General features: G+C 48.6%; 1 protein-coding gene across 1 annotated transcript in view; it reads right to left on the reverse strand.

Annotated features, from left to right (window-relative positions):
* The window catches only part of LOC119377717 (guanylate cyclase soluble subunit beta-2-like), a 48,778-nt gene extending 26,125 nt beyond the window's left edge, over positions 1-22,653 (reverse strand). Inside the window, exons 1-5 of the mRNA XM_037647065.2 lie at positions 22,584-22,653; positions 20,742-20,845; positions 9,431-9,671; positions 8,347-8,422; positions 4,586-4,852 (exon numbers count right to left, since the gene is read on the reverse strand). Of these exons, the coding sequence (XP_037502993.2) occupies positions 4,586-4,852; positions 8,347-8,422; positions 9,431-9,671; positions 20,742-20,845; positions 22,584-22,591 (696 nt within the window). The 5' untranslated portion in view covers positions 22,592-22,653. The remainder of the gene's footprint in view (positions 1-4,585; positions 4,853-8,346; positions 8,423-9,430; positions 9,672-20,741; positions 20,846-22,583) is intronic.
* Positions 22,654-24,174: the final 1,521 nt, after the last annotated feature.

The following is a 24,174-nucleotide window of genomic DNA, read 5'->3' on the forward strand; positions in this document are numbered from 1 at the left end:
AGGGCTATGGTAAATTCATTATCTAGAAGTACAGCTGGGTACCTAGGCAGAGAAAGAAAAGTGCGCTGCGCAGGTGACTCGTCGCCGGTGTTGATGCGCACGTCTGCGAAACAAGCGCTTGTTTGCGCAATCGATCAGAACAAAAGAAAAGCGAAAAGAAAGCTACTAAAGGTCTCCGAATGTGATGGCGCTAGCGCGTGACTTTGGGCAGGTGACGTGCGAAGCTTTGTACGAGGCCGCCTGATCTGTTTCACGCCGGGACACTCTCACATTCGGTATGTGTTTTACCCTGCCATCAACAATGTCGCTCATCACATGGCTCTGATAGGTCAGGTCGTCACGAAAGAAGTACTCGCGACAATCGAGCAACAGGCATTCTACCTGACCACCCGACCGACCTTGAAAGTTTTATTCTTGAGCCATTCCACCATTCACTTCTAGATTTTTTTTTCGTGAATTGAATTTGTTCTACTTTTGATATACATTCGTATTTTGCCTAAGGGCAAGCTTTTGAACGAAAATCAAGCAGAGGTCCCGGAAAAAAGACTCAAAACCAACGAACACACACTCAGTAAATCGATCGAAGTTACGATGTTAGGAAGAAAATATTTCTCCCTTTTACGTTATACGTTTCTTAAGCGATGGCCATACTCCTCCCGGTGCAAACACAGCAAACGACTTTATGAATGCGTTTCACCTTGAAGCTCAGCCAACGTCAATTACCCCCTCTTCCTCTTGCACGTGCGTCGTCGTAGCAACGGTCATGCGCTGTGTCACGTTGTATACTCCACTGCCGCGTACTTCTATCCGCGAGGCCAAAAAGTTTGAGGCCCGTGTACTTCGATTTAGGTGCACGTTAAACAATCCCAAGTGGTCAAAATTTCGGGAGCGCTCCACTACGCCGTCCCTTATATTGATGTCGTGGTTTTGGGATGTTAAACCCCATAAATTAATATTATTACTTCTCTCGTTCGGTCCGCGAAAGCCGTGAGCCGGCGGGCACACGCGTCTTGTGGCAGGAAAACAAGCAGGCCGACCAATAACGGCGACGACGGGTCAAGGCCAACCAGAAAGTCGCCTACTACACGTCATGTGCAGAATCACAGGCCAGCAGTACCTGGTGGACACTGGTGCAGAGGTCAGCATCATTCCGGCACAAAAATCCGACCGAACGACACCCCCGATCTCCTACCTTCAAGCTGTCAACGGTAGCAAGATCCCCGTGTACAAATCGCGGTCGCTCACTCTCAACCTCGGCTTGCGCCGCGTGTTTCGTTGGGTTTTTCTCGTCGCTGACGTACGCCGTGCCCTCATTGGCGCTGACTTCTTAAACCACCATGGTCGACGTGAAACGGCATCGACTGCTAGACACTACTACACTTCTCTCTGTTCATGGTGTCGTTTCCCATGACTCATGCATAATCGCCCCAACTACAACAGTGGCCAATGACCGTTTCTCTGAGCTTCTTCGAGAGTTCCCAAACATCACCCAACCACCTGACTGGACAAAACCCGTACAACATGATGTCCGCCATCACATCATCACCACTGGTCCACCTGTTTTCGCTCGCCCACGACGACTTGCTCCTGATAAGCTCAAAGTTGCCAGGGCTGAGTTCGAACATATGATAGAACTTGGAATAATAAGACCATCATCTAGCAGCTGGGCGTCTCCACTCCACCTCGTTCCCAAAAAGTCAGGTGACTGGAGGCCTTGTGGAGACTACCGTTCCCTGAACGCAAAAACCGTTCCGGACCGGTATCCCCTGCCTAACATTCAGGATTTCACATCAGCTCTACATGGAACAACAGTATTCTCCAAAATTGACTTAGTCCGAGCCTTTCACCAAATTCCAGTAGCAGAAGAAGATATTCCTAAGACAGCGATTACCACCCCATTTGGCCTCTTCGAATTTTTGAGAATGCCATTCGGCCTTCGAAATGCTGCACAGACATCACAGCGGTTCATCGACACGGTCATACGCGGCTTGCCGTTCGTGTTCGCCTACGTCGACGACCTACTGGTGGCAAGCACATCTCACGAGGAACACCTGCAACATCTCCGTCAACTTTTCGAGCGCCTGTCAGCAAGCGGAATCGTTGTGAACACTGCCAAAAGTGAGTTCGGAGTTCCATTTCTTAATTTTCTGGGCCATCGCTTGGACAGCACTGGAATTAGCCCTCTTCCTGACAAAGTGCAATCCATCGTCGAGTTCCCCAAGCCTACATCAATAACCAAACTGCGCCAGTTTCTAGGGCTCGTAAACTTCTACCGCCGATTTATTAGAAACTGTGCTACGTTGTTGGAACCCCTCGACCATTTGCTTTGTGGCAAACACTCGGAAACTGCACTGCCATGGAACACCGCGGCGGACGAAGCTTTCAACTCCATCAAGCACGCTTTGGCTGAAGCCACACTGCTGTCGCACCCCAACCCGAGTTACCCCTTGGCACTCATGACTGATGCATCCTGTTCTGCGGTTGGGGCCGTACTCCAGCAAAAGGTGAACGATGAGTGGCAGCCCCTTGCATTTTTCTCCAAGCGCTTGACCTCTGCCCAAACAAACTACAGTGTTTTCGGCCGTGAGTTGCTCGCCATCTTTCTCGCCGTGCGGCATTTTCGACACCTACTTGAAGGCCGCTCTTTTACAATTTTCACTGACCACAAACCTCTCACCTATTCAATCGGCCGCTCTGACTCCCTGTACACACCACGCGAGGTGCGCCAGCTGGCCTTCATCTCGGAGTTCTCAACCGATATACGCCACATCAGCGGTGTTGACAACGCTCCAGCGGACGCCCTCAGCCGCGTGGATGCCATCACGCGTAGTCGCTCCAAAAGTTCTACCTCAACATCATTTCCCTTCAACCTCCAAGATCTGGCTGCAGCCCAATCAAACGACACCGAGCTTCAACACCTACGCGAAGCGTCCACATCACTTCAGCTCGAAGCAGTGACATTTGAAGATGTGCCAATAATTTGCGACACCTCCACAGGCACACCCAGACCATTCCTAACCAGCCCTTTCCGGAAGAAAATATTCAGTGCCTATCACGGTCTTTCTCATCCGGAATTCGTGCTTCCCAAAAGCTTATTTCGTCACGCTTTGTCTGGCCGGGCATGAACGCCAACATCAGGGATTGGGTCCGTGAGTGTGCACCTTGTCAGCGCGCCAAAGTTCAACGGTACCCCGTTCCCCCGTCAAAGCCTTTCTTGCAACCCGATGAACGTTTCGCCGTCGTGCATATTGACATCGTTGGCCCGCTACCTCCATGTCAAGGCTATCGCTACCTTCTCACCTGTGTCGATCGCTTCACCCGCTGGCCCGAAGCGACGCCTATGCCCGACATGTCTGCCGCTACAGTCGCAGAAGCTTTTGTTTCCAGCTGGATATCCCGTTTTGGCTGTCCGACAACGATTGTGTCTGACCGGGGTCGCCAGTTCGAATCGTCCCTCTTTTCGGAGCTTCTGAAACTTCTTGGTATTTCACGCCTACGAACAGCGTCATACCATCCCCAAACGGCCTCGTCGAGAGATTCCATCGTCATCTCAAGGCAGCACTCACGGCGCACAGTTGCCCCGACAAGTGGGTTGACCGCCTCCCGCTCACGCTTCTCGGAATCGATCTTCTTTCAAAGAGGACCTCTCCTGTTCCACTTCCGAGCTTGTTTACGGCACTTCGCTTCGCCTGCCTGCCGATTTCTTCGAAGAAAGCGGCAGCGCCAACAAGCTAACAGCCACTGAATACGTCGACCAGCTGCGCGAGGTCTTTCGACACATTCGTCCGCAGCCTACAGCAGCCAGCCACGTGCAGCGTATATCGCTCAGGACCTAAACAGCGACACATGGTTTTGTGCGGTACGGCCCTGTGCGCGCCCCGCTTCAACCACACTACCTCGGCCCCTTCCGTGTGTTGGAGCGCCGGCCTGCCAACTTCGTCGTCGACATGAACGGGACACGCGACACAATCGCGCTTGAGCGACTCAAGCCAGCGTTCAGCGAGGCACCCGCGCTTAATTACCTCGCCGTGCCTCCCTCCGCTGGACAACGGCTCCTCCTCTCCATCGTGCCTCTCGTCACCACCACTGCGCCGTGTTCACTGGGATGACAATTGAACTGAATATCGCTCGTCGCACCAGCTTCCTCTCTAAGGGGGGAGCAATCTGTAGCGACGCCTCCACCGTCGCACACCCCCGCGGTCGTAAAAACTCTGCGGGGCGCCTCGGTTCGGTGCCGGACCGCGAGCTCCCTTTTCTTTTCTCTTTACGAGCATTCCTCTCTCTTTCACTCTCGCCACTTCCGGTGCAGTGTGCGCACTTGCTCTACTTTCCTCTCTCTTGTTGGGCAGAATAAACCAGACGTTGTTACTGAAAAGACTGGTCCGTCTCGGTCAACCCAGCTCTACATACGAAAAGAACTGTGCACAGCGTGTCCCTGCTTGCAGCGCGAGGACGCCGACGCAAAGGACACCGCTGCGTCATGCTTTCCGCATGAGTTGCTGCTATGCTAGACGAGCTTGGTTTAATCGCGTTCAACCACGGATTTTTTGTAATAGCTTCAATATAACAGCGATGTAATACTGACCTGGTTGCAATAGCTGCGTATGGACTCGAAGGTGCAATCAATGACGGGCCGCGTGATCTCGAAGACGTCGTCCGAACTTGAGGCGGCGTCCTCCCTGAGCGCGACTCTCCTTCCAACGGGACCGGCTAGCCGTAGCAATCCGTTGCCGGCCTGCATGATGCCGAAGTCACGGCCCGAACAACACGTGGAAACGGGAATGCCGTGCACATTGTCCGCACGCCTATGGGCAGGTCCTCTGGCCAGTTGCTCAGCGTCTCGGATGCGTTGCTGCCAATAAAAATGTCCAGTGAAGGTATCATGTACTTTCACGGTGAAGATGAGCAGCGCGAAGCACTGAATTGCGGAAATACAGGTAAGGGTGGATTGAGGGGGCGAAACAGCGACGAACACGAGTGCTAACTACCATCTCGGTTTATTGGTCGAAAAACAGATAACATATGTATACATGAAATAACCTGTAAGTCAATCATCCCGCCAGAAACACGTGTGAGATTTAGTTACAAGATCATAAGGCTGTCCAAACAGTGCGTCAAAGACACGAGTCACATTAGCAAGATGACGAACCGCAGTGAGGGTGAAACGTGAGCGTAAACCATCTCGCCCACATCGCCATTCGATCGTGGTACTGCTCTGAACTAAGAGACAACGTGAAAAGGAGAAGGAGGGTGTTGAGAGAGCATGGCCGGTCCACCGATGTCTTCACCTCTGACAACACAGAAGGCGACACCTGCAAGTGAAGCTAAAGGGATAGTGTAATAAATAATAAATTGGCAGCAATTGAATGATGTGGTTAAGACAGGAGGAAGACAACGTTGCCCGTTACAACTGCGGATGTCCAATTTCGCCCACAAGTTGGCAACATAAGGCACAGTTAGCCAGAACATGTAGTGGGCGAGTAACATGATAGTTGAATTCGGTCAAAAATAGTATCGGATGTAAGCATACCTTGTTGTAAAAAGTGAGCGAGAGAGGCAGCAACACATCGCGTCCTCAAAAACTTCAGTCGCAAAATAGAGATTTACTCTGTCTTTCGTTCATTTACTGACTCACTTACTTCCCTCTATCTCTCTCTCTTTCTTCCTTCCATATGGGCGGTCATTTGTTGCCTAGGTTCGAATCGCTACTGCCCCATCGAACCCTACTATACCAGCTTGAAGTCTACACCACCTGCGCCCCGAAGTTTACGTTGCAAGAAAACGTCGGAAAGCAAATGAGCAAAATGAACACCGATATGATTAGATTGTGTGGTGTTCGCCACCGAGAAAACGTAATGATCAGCCTTCGGTCAGTTCCGAACATGTTGCTCACTTAAATACACGTTGCGAACTAATGTGTCACAAGCCGACACACGTGTCTTCCTTCTTTATTCTCATTATGTACTCAGTGACAACCCCAATACCAAGCAGTTTACCTACTGTAGATCGACACGGCCTGAGGCTGATACCATAGCAACGGTCGTTCGGTTAATAAAACAAAACACATGGTGACGTCCGTGCCGGTGCACGCGACGTTCGGCTCGCGTTATTCTGACACGCCAGACCATAGACGATGAGCCAATCGATGTGACATTTTCAACAGAACGTTATGAATTGGCGCAAGCAGACTCGCATAATAACAAATATAGGTCGCGGCTCGGTCGCGGACTGCCACGGCCATCGTCTTATCTTTATCCGATATCGGGAGCTTGTTATGCCTGGTCGACGAGAGCTTGTGCTTTGCGCTCCTACACAGAATCTTCGTAGTGAACAGATCACGACACGAGCTTACGTGGACGAGACCAAAGGGGCGACACATGCTTGCGCAGCATAAAAATGGTACAACGCCATTCACCCTATCAAAGCGCGAACTCGGCATGAATGACTTGAAGGCAAGAGGTCTAGCCTGTTCCACTCCGTGAAAGTTGTCGGGCCGCGAAACTGTTGCCCCTTTCATTCGGTCCCTTCAAGTCTATCCATTCGCTTTGCCCAGCTACTTCTGATTTATGAGTCTGAGGCACTCCTCTTATACTACTAGCTGAATCCTGATTGGCTGAATCTAACCTGTGTCACGCTCACGCTACCCCGCATCATCCATGACAAACGTGATCCCTCTTTCGTTACGCTCACTCTCCTTCAGCATTAGTAAGCTTCATCATGTGACCCCCTTTCCTTCTCCTCCTCTCATCAAACTCCGCCTCTCCACTCTGGTCGCGTGACATTTTTTTAGCGTGACGACGCAACAATGCCGCCGGCATAACTTCGCTGTAATAAAAAAAGTCAGTTTCGCCGCAAGGTCAAAGCAATTAATGCGATAGCAAGAAACTAAAGCTATACAAAGTGAGGCTCGCCAATGGATACTCTCAGTTTGAACAGCGCTCCTGCTTCAAAGGCGGCCGAAGCAGCGAAGGAAACTAGCGTGCTTCAAGTGTCGAGCTGTGACACTGGATAGTTCGCGCTCATCTTCTGTTTGTTCGTTTAGCGGCGTCCCTTGAGCTCGAGTTACATTGGTACGCTCCGTAAACATGAGCGCGGACATCACGGTGAAAGCTTGAAACATTCCTCTTCCCCTCACCACGAGAAAACCGCGCGAGCAGACAGCAGAAGGGCAAGGTTCTCCCTGCACAAATATAAGAAGAAGCGAGCGAGCTCGCCGACGACTTTTAAATGCGCCCGTCGCGCTCCTAGCGCTGTCTCGCTGGTAATGAAGAAACGCTTACAAGCGCCTGCCGTCTCTGAGTCCGTCCAGCGGTAAAGGGTGTGTATATAACGCTCGCCGTTAGCTACGTGGAGGATCTGCGTTTCGTGGCGTAGTGGTTAGCGCCACTCGCTGCGGAGCAAGAGGTCCTTGGTTCGATTCCGCGCTTCGGAATCATTTTTCTGAATTAATTTTCTTTGGGGGTTTCTTTGGGGTATATATATATATATATATATATATATATATATATATATATATATATATATATATATATATATATATATACACACCTACGGTGCATGACGGCGGCGACGGCGACGGCAATATCCAGCCGAGACTGTCCATATAATTGCTGTCGCAATAAAATAAAAAGTCCAGTATTGGCTTAACACATCATCGTCCCGTCATATGCACTTGCAGTACCGGAAAGCTAAATAAGCGCAGCCGTACAAACATAATCCTCCAACACGCTGCATCTCAGAGTTCACGTGTTGGACAGATGCTGTGAGGAAAACAGTCTTTGTGAATCTTTCGCTTTTCAAGACTGGCCACGTGACGTAACGCTCTAATCTAGCGTATTCCTTCCTAAATGCCAGCAGCTCTTCAGCTGCCATTGTCTCCGACATTACAGCGAACCATCGAATTTAAATGTCAATTAGGCCATAAAAAAAGCTCAAGCTGACCTCGACGTTGTACTGATACTTTTAACGCAGTAGGATTTGTGAGGCAAATGCTAAAAAAATGGAAACGTTAATGAGCAAAATAAATTAGTATGATTTGGACATCCCAGAACTGCTCAGTAGTTTGCTAGGAAAAGTTTGAGTAACAGCTCTAGATTAATTTATACTATCTGGCGTTTCCTTAACCTACATCAATGGCAGAATATGCGAGAATGTTATTACTATTTTATTTGATTATTTCTTTTTTTGCATTCAACCTAATATGAACGAGGCCAACGAGGTAGCGAATCGATCCTGCGACCGTTAACTCAGCTGCGCAATTCCGCAGCTACCGAACAAAAGCGGCCGTGTACAACACGGATACAGAGCGCAGTCACTTGTAATGAATGCTGGCGAATAAAAGTGTACCTTGGAAGCAGGCAGCTCTTGCCTTCCTTCTTCTGCTCGGTCACCTCCATAGTCACGTGAGCTCTGTCTCCGAACTCTGACACGACGGAGATGTTGGCGCGGACCTCTGTATTGAAGAACTCTCTTCCAACCACTTTAACGATTCCAAGCACGATGGGGTGGAGGCCTGCGTGTGGAGTGCATATGGAAATTCCGAGAAACTATACTATGTGAAGTTGTAGAGCCTGGCAGTCTGACAAACAATGCACTGAATTGGCCCCTATTCTTCTTCCAGCGAATCAAGAAGCTGTTTTTCTCAATCGATCGTGACGAAGAAAGAAAGGATAAGTCAGATACCCAGTGCTCGAACCTATAGCGCGGGTGTTAGCTGGAGATGTTAGCCTAGCCGTAGCCTTGCATGCTACTACAGATTGGCAATGCCAAATATTTATTTCGCGCTGACTTAAATAAGTGGGCTGATATGAAAAGTTCCGGATACGTTTATATCTTCAGCTACTTCATTTTGAAGTAGTAATTTGTGGCACGTAATTGTATCTCATGAGATACGTTGACAACATGACATAAGTGCTATCATTTGACGTCCTTTCCAAATAATACGAGCCGCGGCGAGTGCGTGCCGAAATTGCTGTCAGCGCCGTCTAGTGGCGAGCGGTCTGCTATCGAGAGCATTAATCTCGCGAAAACGTAGTTATAGGTATGCTTTTGACATCAGATGGTTCGCCACAAGACGGCGCAGACGGTAATTTTGGCATGTGCTCCTGTGGTCCGTATTATTTTGTGGTCGACTGTACACATGAGGTGGTATAAGCTACCATTTTAGGGCACCAAATAATCAATTTTTGTTTTGAAATTGGTTTGAATTGTCTTTTAGGCAGTGATGCACTTGTAGTGTGTTATAGATGCATCACATAGCGTCCTGCTTTGTAAAAAAAAAAACAAAAAAAAAACGTCATAGCCAACGCAACCATGCATACACCACAATATTGGATCTCCGGGAAACGTAACTGCGCAAATGGCAGATACAATCACGACACGTGCCCATGCAACTGTCAAGGCTCCAAAAGAGACAGGAGTGGATGCGCACCTTTCCTGTCCACTGTAGTAGTGTAGCAGTATTTGACCGCTGGGACCTGGTGTTACACGGAACGAGGGAGCTCGCATTCCTGGATAGGTGGAGGCCAGGTGGTCGTGCAGATTGTCCAGGTTCGTCAGAAAGTCGGCCATGTTGGAACCTAGGACACGCAGGATGTGATCGTAGCCGTGCTGCTGACAGAAGTACAGGAAGTGTTCCCCGAACGCTTCTAGACATGTGTCTAGATCCAGGCCTGCACGTCACAAACGTTCACCGTTACCTTGAAATGCCGTATGTTTTCGAAACCTGTTTATCAATAACGAACCTTTGCAACGCCGTTATTACTTGACATATTCGGTGTACCATTAATATAATAGTAAAAAAGAAAATTTTACATTCATTGTACACCACATTTATTAGAGAATAAACAAAATGCAGACATGATTCAAGGGGCTAGTTTTCTTTGTTGGTCAAAACATAAGCCAAGGAAAGCATAGGAGACATAATTTTTAACTTTCAGTTTATGTGTAGTAGTAATAAGGATGGTAAGGACCGAACCCACAACCTTCGAATGACGCTGCCGATGCCCCACCACTAGAACTACGGAGACAGCAGTTCCCCCGTACACCTTATTGAAAATTTCTGTACATGTTTGAAAAGTTCTTTAAACCTAATGCCAGGGCACACACATTTTTTTTTCAGAAAGAAAATAGAAGTTGACCCAAGTTATGACTGAAAACCATTCAAGGCTGATTCGAGTAACTTTACGGTGGTCAGTAAGATTGCTCCGGCTGCTCGCATTCGCTATCAAGATTAGTGCGTCATATACGAAGGAAATATGTATGCTGAATAACTAAACGAAAAATTTAGTACTATTGTCGCAAAACTTGTTATACAGATGGAGGTCATAGGTTTCAAACTCTAAACCAACGAGAAAGTAGAATCAAGATATATTACGATCCATACTAAACTCATAAAGGTGTGCATATTTTATGTAATCTTCCCTAACAATGCGTTGAAAAGTTCTTACAATCACGTTATTCATTCTGTATGGCCAGTAAAAATACCTACGACAACACCAAACGCGCAGATTGGGACTTCGGTGTCGGTATACTTTTCAAGCTTAACTGATGAATTGGTGGAGCTAAGCGTCCAGAAACTGCCCAGTGGATTAGAGTCTGGATTAGATAATACAATTCGGGGTTTCTGTAACCAGCGCCAGATACGATGAACATGAACATTTGTGAATTGCGTTTGCATCAAATTGCAGTGGCTGTCCTCAAACCCGCGACCTCAAGATAGAAAATGCAACGCCATTTCCTCTGAGATACCGCAGGAGGTTTGCGTAGCCTCCAGAGCGTTGCTTGCCGGGTATTAAAAAAGAAGAAAATATATCGGGGCAACGATATGTGACTTGCACCAGGCTTATATGAGGTTGATTCTTGTTTTACAGAGTACATTTTAGTCACATACAGTTGTCACATACATACATACATACATACATACATACATACATACATACATACATACATACATACATACATACATACATACATACATACATACATACATACATACATACATACATACATACATACATACATACATACATACATACATACATACATACATACATACATACATACATACAGCATGTCAGTGTTGGTATGCGGACCCTGCGCTCATCCGTTCGACTTGCCTTTTGCGCATACGTCAGGCAGAACGGGTCAGTTAGTGCATAGCTTAACAAAATATTTGTGGCGGAACAAGGACGAAAAACGAGAGAAGACGGGATAGGGTGCCAGAATACAATGCCCTAACCTGTCTTCTCTGGTGTTTCTTCCTTGTTCTCAGTGGCGCCACAATTATTTCATTAAGCACATATTCAGCACTGCTAGCCTTGTATTATCGTTTCTTGAACTGTATTATGCATTCGCTGGAAACCTTATTCCGCATTCTCAAAGCCCTCCCCTGCTGGCATTGTTCACAACACAAAAATTTTAGCCGATCCTGGCATTTGACATATAGTGAAGGTGGCGGCTAATGGCAAAGCACCAGAATACTTTTGTGAATTTAGCTCCTATGCATAACAGCCGCGACACGGTGATTTATTTAACTGCAGCTGTTATCGTGAAGCCGTAAACTCAGTCCGAGAAATCATTAGCAATATCGAGTTTTCATGAATGCGCACTGCCTTCGTTATTCAACAGGTTTCCCACGACCTCCCATTCGTATGGGTGATAAGTCGCTGCCGGCCGTCTCCTGCTAGGGAGCCTTCATGTGCGCGCCTCCGTGCTTCGGAGGCGCGCACATGAAGGCTCCCTAACTCCTCCGTCGCACGAAAGGCACATGGAGGGGTCCTGGTGTGTGTGTGTGTGTGTGTGTGTGTGTGTGTGTGTGTGTGTGTGTGTGTGTGTGTGTGTGTGTGTGTGTGTGTGTGTGTGTGTGTGTGTGTGTGTGTGTGTGTGTGTGTGTGTGCAGCAAAGCGCGGCAGCAAAGCTGGGCATAGATTCGGCAGGAACTGTGTACCTTGGTCAAACGCGCCTTGCACTTACAGGGGTCAGCAGACGGCCCATGCCCTTGTACGAGTTGTGTTCTCATCGCAAGGTTTGCGTTCAAGCCATAGACAACACGAGCGTTGCTACGCCCGCTGCAGCGGCCGCGTTTCCAGACTACGCCAGCGTTTTGTGGAGTTGCTCCAGGCCGCACCATAAAGGTGGGAGCCGCTAGCCTTACTATACTCGCGGACAACTTTTCTTGGCAATGAATGGAAAGCTACCGGGGCGCAGCGTCTGCACATGTACTGCTACGCGAAGTAGTCCGGTTTGGCGCGCGTCTCGTAACGCCGTGGAAAGAACCTCCTTGGTGGAAAGTGATGGCTAGCGCTGCATTCCGACCACGGTGTAATTATTTTTCTTACACCCTGATTCCGATGCAAACGCTGCTTAGCGTCTAAGGTACGGGTAAAAGGCGCGCTGCGTTCCGTCTCAAAAAGCTACATGGAGAAAATGAAGGAGTATTTTATATATCGCACGCACAAAATATGGACGCAATTGTGGGACTACATTCATTAGCGGTAGATTACGTGCATTGTGGCTCTGTAGCCTTCGCTTCATTGCCAAAAAAAGTTGTCCGCGACTATACATGTAAGTTCCAATTTGTCGCTATCGCATTCATTGCTTAGCCCTTGCGGCGAAGCTGGGAGTTTTATTGCTCGTACAAGGTTAAAACACTTGGAGAAAACGGGATGCATTCGCTCATCGCCTTCAGTAATTTATTGTAACCGCCATGTTTTAGAAAAGAGAGTGGCGATATCACATCACTTAACCTGAGGTACGGATGAGGTTGGCCAGACTCGATATGCTTGGCGGTGAATTTGACTGCTGGCTCCAATGACAGTGTATTATCTGGACACTCCACGAGCAAGAAAGCTCAGTGCTATTAGAGAAAACTGTACTCTGTGTTGTCTCCCGGTCTACCAAACACATCCAATGATGCGAGAATGCTACGTGAAAGTTTTAGATGCGAAGCATCTCTTGCTCGGGTCGGGGGTATGACCTGCAGTAGGCTAGTCCGCACTCGCACTACGCATAAGCAGGACGCGAACCGGCCAAGCGGGTTTCCTCTGGGCTCCTGCCCGCAGGAGTCGGCGGGGCAGCAGGAGGGCGGCGCGGTGTGCTTCCAGGCTTCCAGGGGGGGGGGGACGTCTGAGACGCGGCTGCTTTCTCACTCTCCTGCTGTGGGGGTGCGAACGGGTTTTAAAGACAATGTGTGTTTAGAGAAATTTATTATCACAGACGGTTAACATCAATAACAATTCAACGTAACATTTGCTTGCTAGACATACGTTTACGAGAATGACAAAAGAAACTTCAGTTTCATGGAAACAAAACACGAAATGACGGAGGCAACACGTACAATCGATGTTTCACAAACATATATATACAGACACAAATTTGTCACAAAAAGATGGATATACATATGTACATTACATGGGAAACAAAAAGCACAAATAAAACGTGAATATGCACATTTGCGTATTTACATGGTACTTCGGCCTGCACCAAACGAGACATCAGCCTACCAAAGCCAGGAAGGCCGAAAGACAAGCTTCACGCGTCTGTCACAGACCAACACAAGAGGGCAAGACCACTGCCGGAGGAATTCCTCCTCACCGAGAAAGAAGAGCTCCTCCGACAGAACAGACAGAAGCGCCGAGTACAGTCGCTCTAGGATAGGGAAGAGAGCGCGACGGCGACGGCCTGCTTCAAGCGCTAGACACATGGTGCGATTCAGCATCCGATCCGACGTGCGACGCCGCACGCGGTATACGGCGATTCAGGACACATGGGGGCGAACGAGCAATCCGCGCGCAGGCTCCGCCCACACACGGCACCTCGGCTTGCACGCACGGAAAACATCGCATCCTCTTCGTTGACTACAAAACAAACAACCTTACGCAGCCACGCTTCGTTCTGTAAGAACATTGCCAATAAAGCTACGCCTTCACAAGCGACAAACATCTCAACAGACCGCATTCACTCGCGACTCCGAGAGTAGGCTTGTCACGACACCGAGCGTAGGCCTAGCAAGGCGGACGCTGTCGCTAGCGCCGTTCGCGATCAAACGCGAGCTGATCGTCGAGCACTTATTTTTATCAACACGATTAAAACTTTTACGCTGATGACACGCGTTTACATGCGCAATTGGTTTTCTCGTAGACCTCGATTTGAAAGCAAAGCCGGCCGGTTCGCCGAGACGGCCGGTGCGGCTGTTAGCTGCGAAGTGGCCTATCGCGGCTCGATATCTCGCTAGTGGTTCGGAAACGGGCGCCGCCTTGCACAATGACACACTTCAAACGTCATGTGTTATTTGATGTGAGAAAGAAAGTTAACCAACGTTTTCATGATCGGAGCCGTCCGAACGTAGTTCAACAAACGCGCAAACAAACAAACAAGCAACAACGCGCCACCAGAGGCGTGACGTCAGGCGTCTCCCGCGCTGCATTGGCTGCGGCCGTCAGACCGACGCGGCAGCCGCGCGGCTACATTCAGCAGCAAGTTGGATGTCCGTGCGGCGTGCGAATCGTCTCCGCACGCTGATGGAACCTGTTGGGCGTCTCTGTCCGGATGCGGCTGTTGGCACGAATGGCCGTACGACGAATCGCATCCGAATTCGCACCATGTGTCCAGCGCTTCAAACCGCCTCGCAGTGGTTGCGCCAAAGACAGAAAGCACCAGCAACAACGAGAAGGGCAGGCGAAGCGGCCTCGAGAACAACGCCCAGAAGAAAGGAGCGATTTACTCCGAGCCCACGAATCCAGACGGCCCTCCAGAAAATACGAGCAATAACACATTGCTTCAGAACATGCTGATTTGTTTCCTGAAGGGAGGAGTTCGGCATGTTGCGGACTGGACCATTCTCCACCCGCTCGAGGCTGTCGAGAGTGGGGAGCACACCCCACCCCATGCGCTAAACGAAGTCCTGGAGGTGGCCAGGCAGAAAAGAAGCTGTTAGCGCGCTCCAAGACACGCGACTAGAGCGAGCACGGCGAGCCGGAGGAACTAACGGGAGCAACAAAGCAGCTATTGTGTTAACAATAGGATTGTTTTGGCCCATCTACTCCAGGACAGGTACAACTGGACATGGCGAAAAAATGCAACAGCTGTTGCATAAAATGCAGGAGTGTTATTGACTGAGGGCCCCTGTTAAGATGCATATTAGGCATCAAATGCCGGAGGTAAGTGCCCAGACAGTAATTCGCATAGTACGCGCGGGCGATACTTCCCTTGTACAAGGCGCAACAGGAAGCGCAGTGCCAGTAGCCGGCAGCGTATAGACACCGAAAGGAAAGCAAAGCCTCCCCGGGAACGCTGCTGTCCTAGTGCCGCACGAGAGACCAACTCAGTGCCACCTGACCAAAAAAAAAAAACATGGCTGATCCCTCCGTCATAGGAATCGGTATAACACGAAAGTGAAACTTGTCTTCACAGAAGTAGTGCTTATTGGGTAGCGATATATGAGAGCTTGTACAATGTCTATTCGTGTTTGGCAGCTATAGCACTGTTTGACGTGGATGCACCCATGTGACAGCATGTCTCTATCGCGACGACTAACGCCCATGATCATGATTAAACCGTTGTGGTAGCTGACGGTGTGGACGATATATTTGGCCACAGCGAATCGTGAATCCCGCGTAAGGATGATATCAACAAGCTCATAATCAACACTGGTACCCGGTATGCACTTCTTCAAGCGTCGTCAATTAAGGAGAGAAACGGCACAATGTGCGCTTTCTAGTAATGGGTAGCCAACGCCTGTGCTCATGCATACACTAAACACACTGCGCTCAGCAACACGGGAGGTAGAGGTTCGTAGCCTGAGCCGCGAACGCGTGCGTTCCGCTGGTTTCTGTCTCTCAGGCGCTGCTCTCGCTCCACCAAGGCACGACATTCGCCGTCGAAATTGCGTCCTTTCTGCAACGCGTATTGCAGCAGTTTTGTTAGTCGGTGCTCTCGCAATTGAAGCAGTCGGCGGCCGGAGAAAACCCCGTTGGTGCACGGGAAGCTGCACTACTCCGATGAGCCGACGCACGCTAACGCGAAGCCACAGGCAAAGACGTAACTGCGTCAAGGGTGCCTCGGCGACGCCAGCGCGGCCAGTCTACCTCTCTGGTATCGAGACGCTTTAAACCATGACCTCCGATATCGCGTGCAATCTCGGAGTACGCGCTAGTAAGTGTCGATCGTGAAGCATTACTTCTTTTCACATCTCACAGACGGCGGCACCGCCCCGCTCCGCCCGTCGCGAAAGAGAATGTGTGAAAGATATAAGGCGCGTTCGCGCCGTGTCTAGCATTTCCCCGACTTATCTTAGTCGGTAGGCGCGTCGGGCGCTTGCCCTCGCGGCCGCAAGGTCGTGGGTTCGATTCCCAGCGGGGTATCTCTTTCTTGGTTTTTTTCTTTCTCACCTGTTGGCGTCCATTTTATCAACGTCATATCCGTGACGGATGTACTTGGTGGACCCCGGCATAAAACACTTTCGTGTAAAAAGGAACACAATGCCGACTGCAGCGATCACACGATACGTAAAGGCGGCTGACCCACGTGACAGAAGTACCAAGAGTACGACCGCAAAATACAGTCTGCGCAAGGTACCTTCGCTCGGGAAGCGGAAAGTCGAAATCCCGTGCGTCCTGAATTTTTTGTCTCACTTCTTCGAGAGCGGTTGACCAAACAGCGTCACAAATGCCATAGAGGGTGTATAACTAAACACGAGGGACGTGGCTGGTTGAATTGGGGAAACGGAGCTAAGTCTGGAGTTCGGAGAGCCAATGAACAAATACCGGGATTTGAAGCAGTTCAGTAACTGCACCTGAAATGTCACCGTACTCGAAGAATAAACGCAGGCTGTGTGAAACACTATCTTCATCTGAAGGTACAGGGTTATGTCGTCAGCAAAAGCTGTGACTTTCACACATTGCTGCCAGGAAGCGCAAGACCCCGGACGCGCGAATCCGCGTCTAAAGCACACAAAAATGGCTCAATGCTGAGGATAAACAGCACAGGAGACAATGGACATCCCTGACGGACCCACGTGTAATGGAAAGGCAGCACTTTCCCAACTATCCAAATCAGTTGCTTTTTATAGAGTGTAGGTATTCCTAATTAATTCCACAAATGGATTAGGAAAGCCGAAGGCTGTGAGGCACATTGAAGATATACGTATGCTCCAGTCGGTCAAATGCTTTATCCTGGCCCAAGAAACAAGAAGACCGCGCGCTGACCGCGACAGCGTATAGGCTATTATATCATGGGTGGTGAAGGACAAGCTGTGTATTTCTCGTCCAGGCATGATGAAGATCTGTGATTACCCACCAGTGAGTTTGGAGAGCCCTCAAACGTTGAACGATTACCGTCGCGAAGATCTTATAGTCAACATTAAGGAGCGTGATAGGTTTCCAGTCTTCAGGACTAACAGAGCAAGCGTCACCTCTTGGGATAAGTATAATGCGGCCATCTCGAAAACTGGATGGAAAGACGCCATCATCAAAACACCGCCGGATAACCACGGTAAAGGCAGCACCGATCTCATTCAAATGTCAAGTAAAACTCAACCGGAAAACCGTCTCGCCCGGGGGCCGTTCCACGCTTCATGGACTGCAGTGCGGCCTTTACCTTTTGGGTGATGGTGGGGGCATGCAGAGAATCAGGAGCTTCTTGAGAAACACGGGGTAACCCTCTAAGCATGGACGGTAATATGTCACAGTTTGTCTGCATGGCCGAACATGACATCGCTTCGCATTGCGCCAAGAGACCGATCACGCGTAGGAAGCGGCTGCGCAGGTGGTATCTGTGTGGTCATAGAGGGAGAGGGCTGCGACCTGCCCAAAAAACGAATGCCTCGCATAGCGTAGCACTTCAGGATGTGCACAGGGGTTGCGCCTACAGCGCCATGATGCCGCCGCCAGAGACGAGGCAGCAATCAAGAGCCGGACGCGTTCACGTAACTCGCGCTGCCAAGCTCGCATCAGGGGGAGACGCCCGTTTCGGCCCGCAGGGCGCTGCGCAACCTCATTGCAGTATCGGCCAGCTCCTCAGAAACGCGACGACGCAGCGAGCGGCCTTGAACTGAACAGTATAGACGCTAGTGCGTTTTAAGAGCGTCCCAATCAGCTGGGCTAGATGTAGCGAGCGACACACGTATTGCACGTGACAAAGACCGACCGTGAGCGCGCGTCCTGGAGGACGCGAACATGAAGGCGCCATGGTTTTTTCCGTAAAAGAAAATGGAACTTAAGCTTCAGGACAATAGCTCGATGATCAGAGATGTACACAGGAGAAATCTTTCTTACACGCAGAATTTTTGTTTGTCTGTCTGTCACCCGATTCAGCCACCCGGCCAAAGTTGAACCACTTGCCGAAGGGCCAGCCATCTTGTACTGCTGACTAGGTTCATAATTGTGTACATTTTCGATCAAAAAGCAAACATTACGCATATCTGAGGCGCGACATCACTAGGGTAAGTTTTAGGTGGTGTGTTCCTTTAATAGAAAATACATAGATACGTAATTCTAAAGACCCTATAGTTTCTTAAGCTGCGCTGACAATGCGGCTGCGCTGAAAATGCGATATGCACGCAGACGAACGCCCTCTACGACGGAGAAAGGAAAGAACCTCCTCCGTGCCCTCTGCACAACATGGCCTCCGAGATGGCGGGGCGAAACCCACCGCGCGCCCGCCATCTCGAAGGCTATGTGCACAAACTCGTGTTTCCCGACGTATTGCCAGATGGCGCTCATATCTCACGCAGTGCTAATCTATCGTCTTTCGGCGACATTTCGGCGACAAGCACGCAGGTACGCGGCCAATTTCTGTCCTGCTGTGTACAGCATTCCTCCCGGTTGCTGCTGCTTGCCGGCTCCAGAAGCGGGTTTTGAGGAAAGGGTTTCTGGCTCTCTGGGTGCCTTTGCGACGAGGCCGAGGTCGGTAGCATGCCCAACGAACGCCAACGGAACTCGATCGCGCAAGTGCGCTGGCTTCGCATCGCCCCATGGTCCCCTTTAGCGGGAGATGGTGTAATGTTTTTTTTTACAGCGAAAGCTGTTATGAGATCATTTCACTGGCCGTTTTCGGCGCCGTAGTTGTCCGCCGCCGCCGCCGGTGTCCGTAACCATATCGCTCGAAATAAGAAAAAAAACGAAATAGGAAAAAAATTCCAGGATGGAACGAGGTTCGAACCGGGCTCTGCGTGGGAGCCCAGTATTCAAACTCTGAGCCATGCCCGTTTTTTTTTCTTTATTGCCTCACAAGTATTTTCATACACTAATCGTATCATTGTAGTGTCTGAGCCATGCCCGTGCTTGAAACTGCTTTGCAAAAAGGTCCTATACAGGCTTCATGTCGGGAAGGAACCACATTAGCATATGCAATATAGCGTGGTAGAAAAGTAAAATAAGCACCAAGCGTCGCACAATGCGAATTCTGTAACCAGGCTCACACAATGCGAATTGCGCAACGAGTAGGTTGTTGCTGCTTCCAACCCATTACAAAGGGCTCTGCCATAATTCTTCATCGTCATCAGGGACAGCATCAACAAAGTGCGCATAATGCCTACATGCGTTTAGCAGGTACCACGCTCTCTGTAGAATGACGAAAAAATGGCACAGTGCCTGCGGCCCTACTTCTCAAAAATTACAATGCTTTAGAGCGTAGTGGGTTCCTCGCAGTGCACTTGTATTGGTTGCCAAGGAAGCCCATAAGCGCATGAATCCACTTTCCTCGGGATCTCAGTAAATTTCGTTGCCTCCCCCTCCCCGTCTCTCCCCACTGTCCAACGTATGTTATACAGCATGACGGGAGAGGGAAATAGCGACCGGGCGTCACCCAATGCAAGTTACATACTGGTGGGCCGTTTAAAGATTCCACCCCATTACAAAGGGCTGAGCCATAATTCTTCATTGTCCATCAGTCGTCGCGTCAACAAAGTACACATAATGCCTTACAGACGTGTAGCTGGTGCTTGGCTTCTCCGCAGAATGACGATAATGCTTAGTAGGTGGTTCCCAACTTCACAAAAATTGTGATTTATGCGTAGTGGGTACCTTTCTAGTGTACTTGTATTGTAGCCCCAGCGGGCTCTAGAAACGCCGCTCTTCCAGCTTTCGCTGTGACTGTGCTGCGGTTTTCAGCGCAGGCCTGGCGGTTTTTTTTATTCCCTGTGCACATACTAGGAGGTATTCCCTGTGCACATACTAGAATACCGAGTCCATCGTATAAATGCATGGGCGTTTTTATGCCTACTCAACTATGCGTTCGCCCACCTGTCCGTCCCTCCCTCTGTCTAGTAAGACGCATTTTTATAAAGCAAAACATTTTCAAGGGCGCGCTACCACAGTGGACCACAAATGCCACTGTGTAAGAAGAGGCATTTCGAGACAGCACTTGAGCATATTATAATAACCTGCCCTGTTTCCTGGCTGTATTTACGTCACCGAGCGTATACAACGCGCCTGCCTCTCACTTTGATTAATCTAGCTGCGAAGAAATGGCGCTTTTCTTAGCAAATAACCTTCTTCGCTGTTGGGTTTCGTAACACCCGGTGACATCTCGAACTGGGTCCAATGAAGCCGTTTCGCTCCCTGCCTAGCGTCTCTCTGATCCCTCATCTTTGCTACATTGCCAATCGCGGCACACGTGTTCACATGGTCACCATCGCACGTAAACACACGCCAAACAAATCTTTCTTTATGTGGCGAACACCCGTGAAGGTAGAAGTGTGCCTAGGAGCCTTGTTGCTATTATGAGAGAGGATCGCTACTCACCGAGCACCTCGCAGGCTGCGGCCACCAGTTTGAGCGTCATGTCGTCCGTGTACACTTTGTGCATCAGGAAAGAGGCACCGTGCATCGTGATTCCAGACTTCTCCCTACCAGAGAGTGAAGAAAAATGGCTCTTTAGTTAAAAGTAGGAAGAGTTTCTTCGTCGCCATGCATAAACAGTAGAAAGCCAAGGTTGGGGCTAGTTGGTTATGCATAGCTATTAATCTCAGCGCGCTACAATAAATATTCAGTAAGCGCTTGAGCTGCTTGTACAAGTGTTTTGTCGCGTTTCTTCTCGCGTGCTCTGTAGCGCGCTGTAATGAATGTCTAGCATACTGCTCGAGATAGGAACGATCAAGAATGAGATGTCGCGCAAGGTGTACGCTACAGAGACACGGTGTACACGAAGGAGCATGACACGCAGCGTAGAAACTACATCTCATGAAAAATGACAACAGGAGTGTAAACACGGACAAACGATAGAAGTCACGACAACATAGACGCCATCTTGTCTCATTGTATCATGTCTCATTATGATATCTCAATGAGACCAATTGCCTTCAAAAGGTCATAATGCCTTCGCTTAAGAAAAAGTGCAAACTGTGCTACAGATCGGGCGAACAAAGTGTCGTAGCTAAATGTTAGCGCAGCTTGCACTAAGTCGTGCAACGCTGGGTCACAGCACAGCTGGTGGCCACGTTTTCAGCTTCTTTTGTTAACCTTTTGTACATAATGCTTGGGCGGTGATTGAGCGCGTGTCCGCTAATGAGATGATGATTTTCTGTCTACGACGCACGACAAACCTCGACCATAACAGCTCTACTGTAAAAGCTCCTATAGCGCGTATGGGTCATTGAAATTGGGCAAAACCCATTACTCACCACAGTGGTCCACTAAAAATTAACAAGAGAACGCATGGGCGGCAAACACTGAATAAGATTTCCGTACAGACGTAACCAGTAACTGAGGGATACTTAAACGAACCGTCGGGAACACTAAGGCCGCACATTTAAGGACACAAGGCGCATACGACACACCGACCTCGACTATAACCGCTCTGCTGTAACACAGTTTAACGCGCAGTATTCGTTGCTGACATTCGGCTATGGGGCACGTATTTCTGTACGCTGCGCGAAGGAGTCCCTATGTCTTATTAAACAACATCAAAACTATAGGTCAGGCTTCAGTGACAAGACCAGAAGATCGCCCTGAAATCGCACAAAGAGAATGATAACAGCCAGCAGCACGCTGTAATTTTAACCCGCCAAATACGCATGCAGCTTTCAGACATGCTAGAATCAGCATTCCACGTATCTAGAAGCGCAGACAGAGCGAATCACAGCACAAATGCAATTACAATACGAACATCTGCGGCATTGTGCAGCAGACGAAAGCAACTGACTACATGAACATCACACAAAAGCTTGCTACGTAGCGTTACTACAGTGTTCTTCATTTAATTATGTTCAGGGACATTTTACGTCTTCGAAAAGCACAGCGCAACGCTTACGCGTAATATCTTCGCTTAAACATGTTAACACCAAGAAATCTACGAAGCTCGCAGAACCTAGCAGATTAATAATTTGTTCTCACTATATGGAGTGAGCAAGGTATTGGCGATCTATATACTATAGTTAACGCCTGCTGAGGGACGCATGAATATATAAGCACATCTATAGCAAAAATTCGATAGGGCGGAGTCTTCAGTCCAAGACGCCTTGAACTCATCCTGCTTACTTAGGCCTCAATACTAATAGTCGTGGTAGGAATGGGCCAGTGTCCTTTCCTGTAGCCTTTCATAGAAATGCTGAATAACGCGTAGGGCAATGTTAAAAAGAAACTCACAGAAGCATCTTCCATGTGTCCGCTCCAAACTTTTTTGTCACGAGGTCTTCCAAGGCGCAGTGGATGAACCCGTACTGCACAAACAAACAAAAAGAAATGTTTACTTTTAGGTTCCGTTCACGCAGTTTTCTGTGAGTGCTAAACCAGTTCATATGACTTCCCTGAGACACTCGCACGCCCATCTATATTAACACTCTTCCATGCAGGAAAATCAGACAATGATATTTCATGTCTTCTATCAGGAAGGAGAATGTTCTGAGACAAGACATGATGTAGCACCAGGGGAAATGCAATAAACAGGATTAGAATACGTGAAAGCGTTAGAAAGTTGTAAGCGAATGGGTTGTTTGATATGTCGTTCGATATGTTGCCAGAAAAATAAAAAATAAAACAAGAAAAAAAAACAAGGTATATAGTTGTCCGGATATCGACACATTGTCATGTACAAATAACCAATATGACGAACGTGCCTTTTGAGAGCAGACTTGAATTTCAATTAATGTGCAGACAAAATAAAGACCCCGAGTAGTGTCATTTTTGAACGCGATAACGTTTAGGAGCTTGTGTCCCATGAATTCCGATGATGAATGGGGCCCCGATAACGCTACCATATTTCACTCTTAAATGCGAAGCTTAAGCGTCCTCCAAGCTTTTTGTTGATGCTTTCCCCCCCGCTCGCCAGCCCCTGCCTTCAAATGTGGTAAAATTGTGATTCTTTGATAAGCTATCTACTGAAGACGCGGACGGGCCAGCATGTGAAAACAACAAGGCTTACAACATCGCACCGCGAACGATAACAGGTATGTCAAGCTGTAGATTTATTTATTATTTATTATTTATTTATTTATTTATTTATATTTATTTATTTCAATATACTGCAGGCCAACTTGGCTCAAGCAGGAGGGGCAGTATACAAATAATATAAAATACAAGGATAGCTTAATACATGCAATGGTGCAATCGAGAACTAATACAGTACAGTAAAGGTTGAACAACCACAAAAGACAATAGTTCCATAATAATTTATGACGCTCATATAAATGAAATGAAACAACATGAGCAGAAAAAAAAGCAAGTCTAATAAAAAATATGCTCTTCCAGAGACTGAACGGAATTTGGCGACATAATTACCGATTCTGTAAGTCTATTCCAGTCCGCTATAGTTCTGGGGAAAACACTATTTTAAATGCATTAATTTCAGCGAAAACTGGTTGCCTGTTGATGTCTGTTGTGTCTTGTTTGTGGAGCTGTAACAGGACGAAGGTATGGCAAATCATTTAGATTCAAGTTGCCAGCCATTTATTATGGAGAAATTTTATGCCATGAAACTTCCTTCTGGAATGTAAAGAAGATATTTTGTTTTTGGTCACGAGAGCACTTGGGGAATCCGTTCGCTGATGATTAAACTTTTCGGGCTTTCTACATTTATTTTCGCTTAGGCCAGCTTTCTTAGTCTTTCTTTTTGCGTATCCAACGATCGAGCACAGCGGAATAATTGCATCGTGGTCAGCCAATTAGAGAATTGCACCAAGAGCCTCACTGACAGCGGCTAATGAACGTGGTCACTAAGCCACGACGACTTAAGCCACTG

Source organism: Rhipicephalus sanguineus, unplaced genomic scaffold, assembly GCF_013339695.2.
Source record: "Rhipicephalus sanguineus isolate Rsan-2018 unplaced genomic scaffold, BIME_Rsan_1.4 Seq552, whole genome shotgun sequence".
In the NCBI taxonomy this organism is placed as follows: Eukaryota; Metazoa; Arthropoda; class Arachnida; order Ixodida; family Ixodidae; genus Rhipicephalus; species Rhipicephalus sanguineus.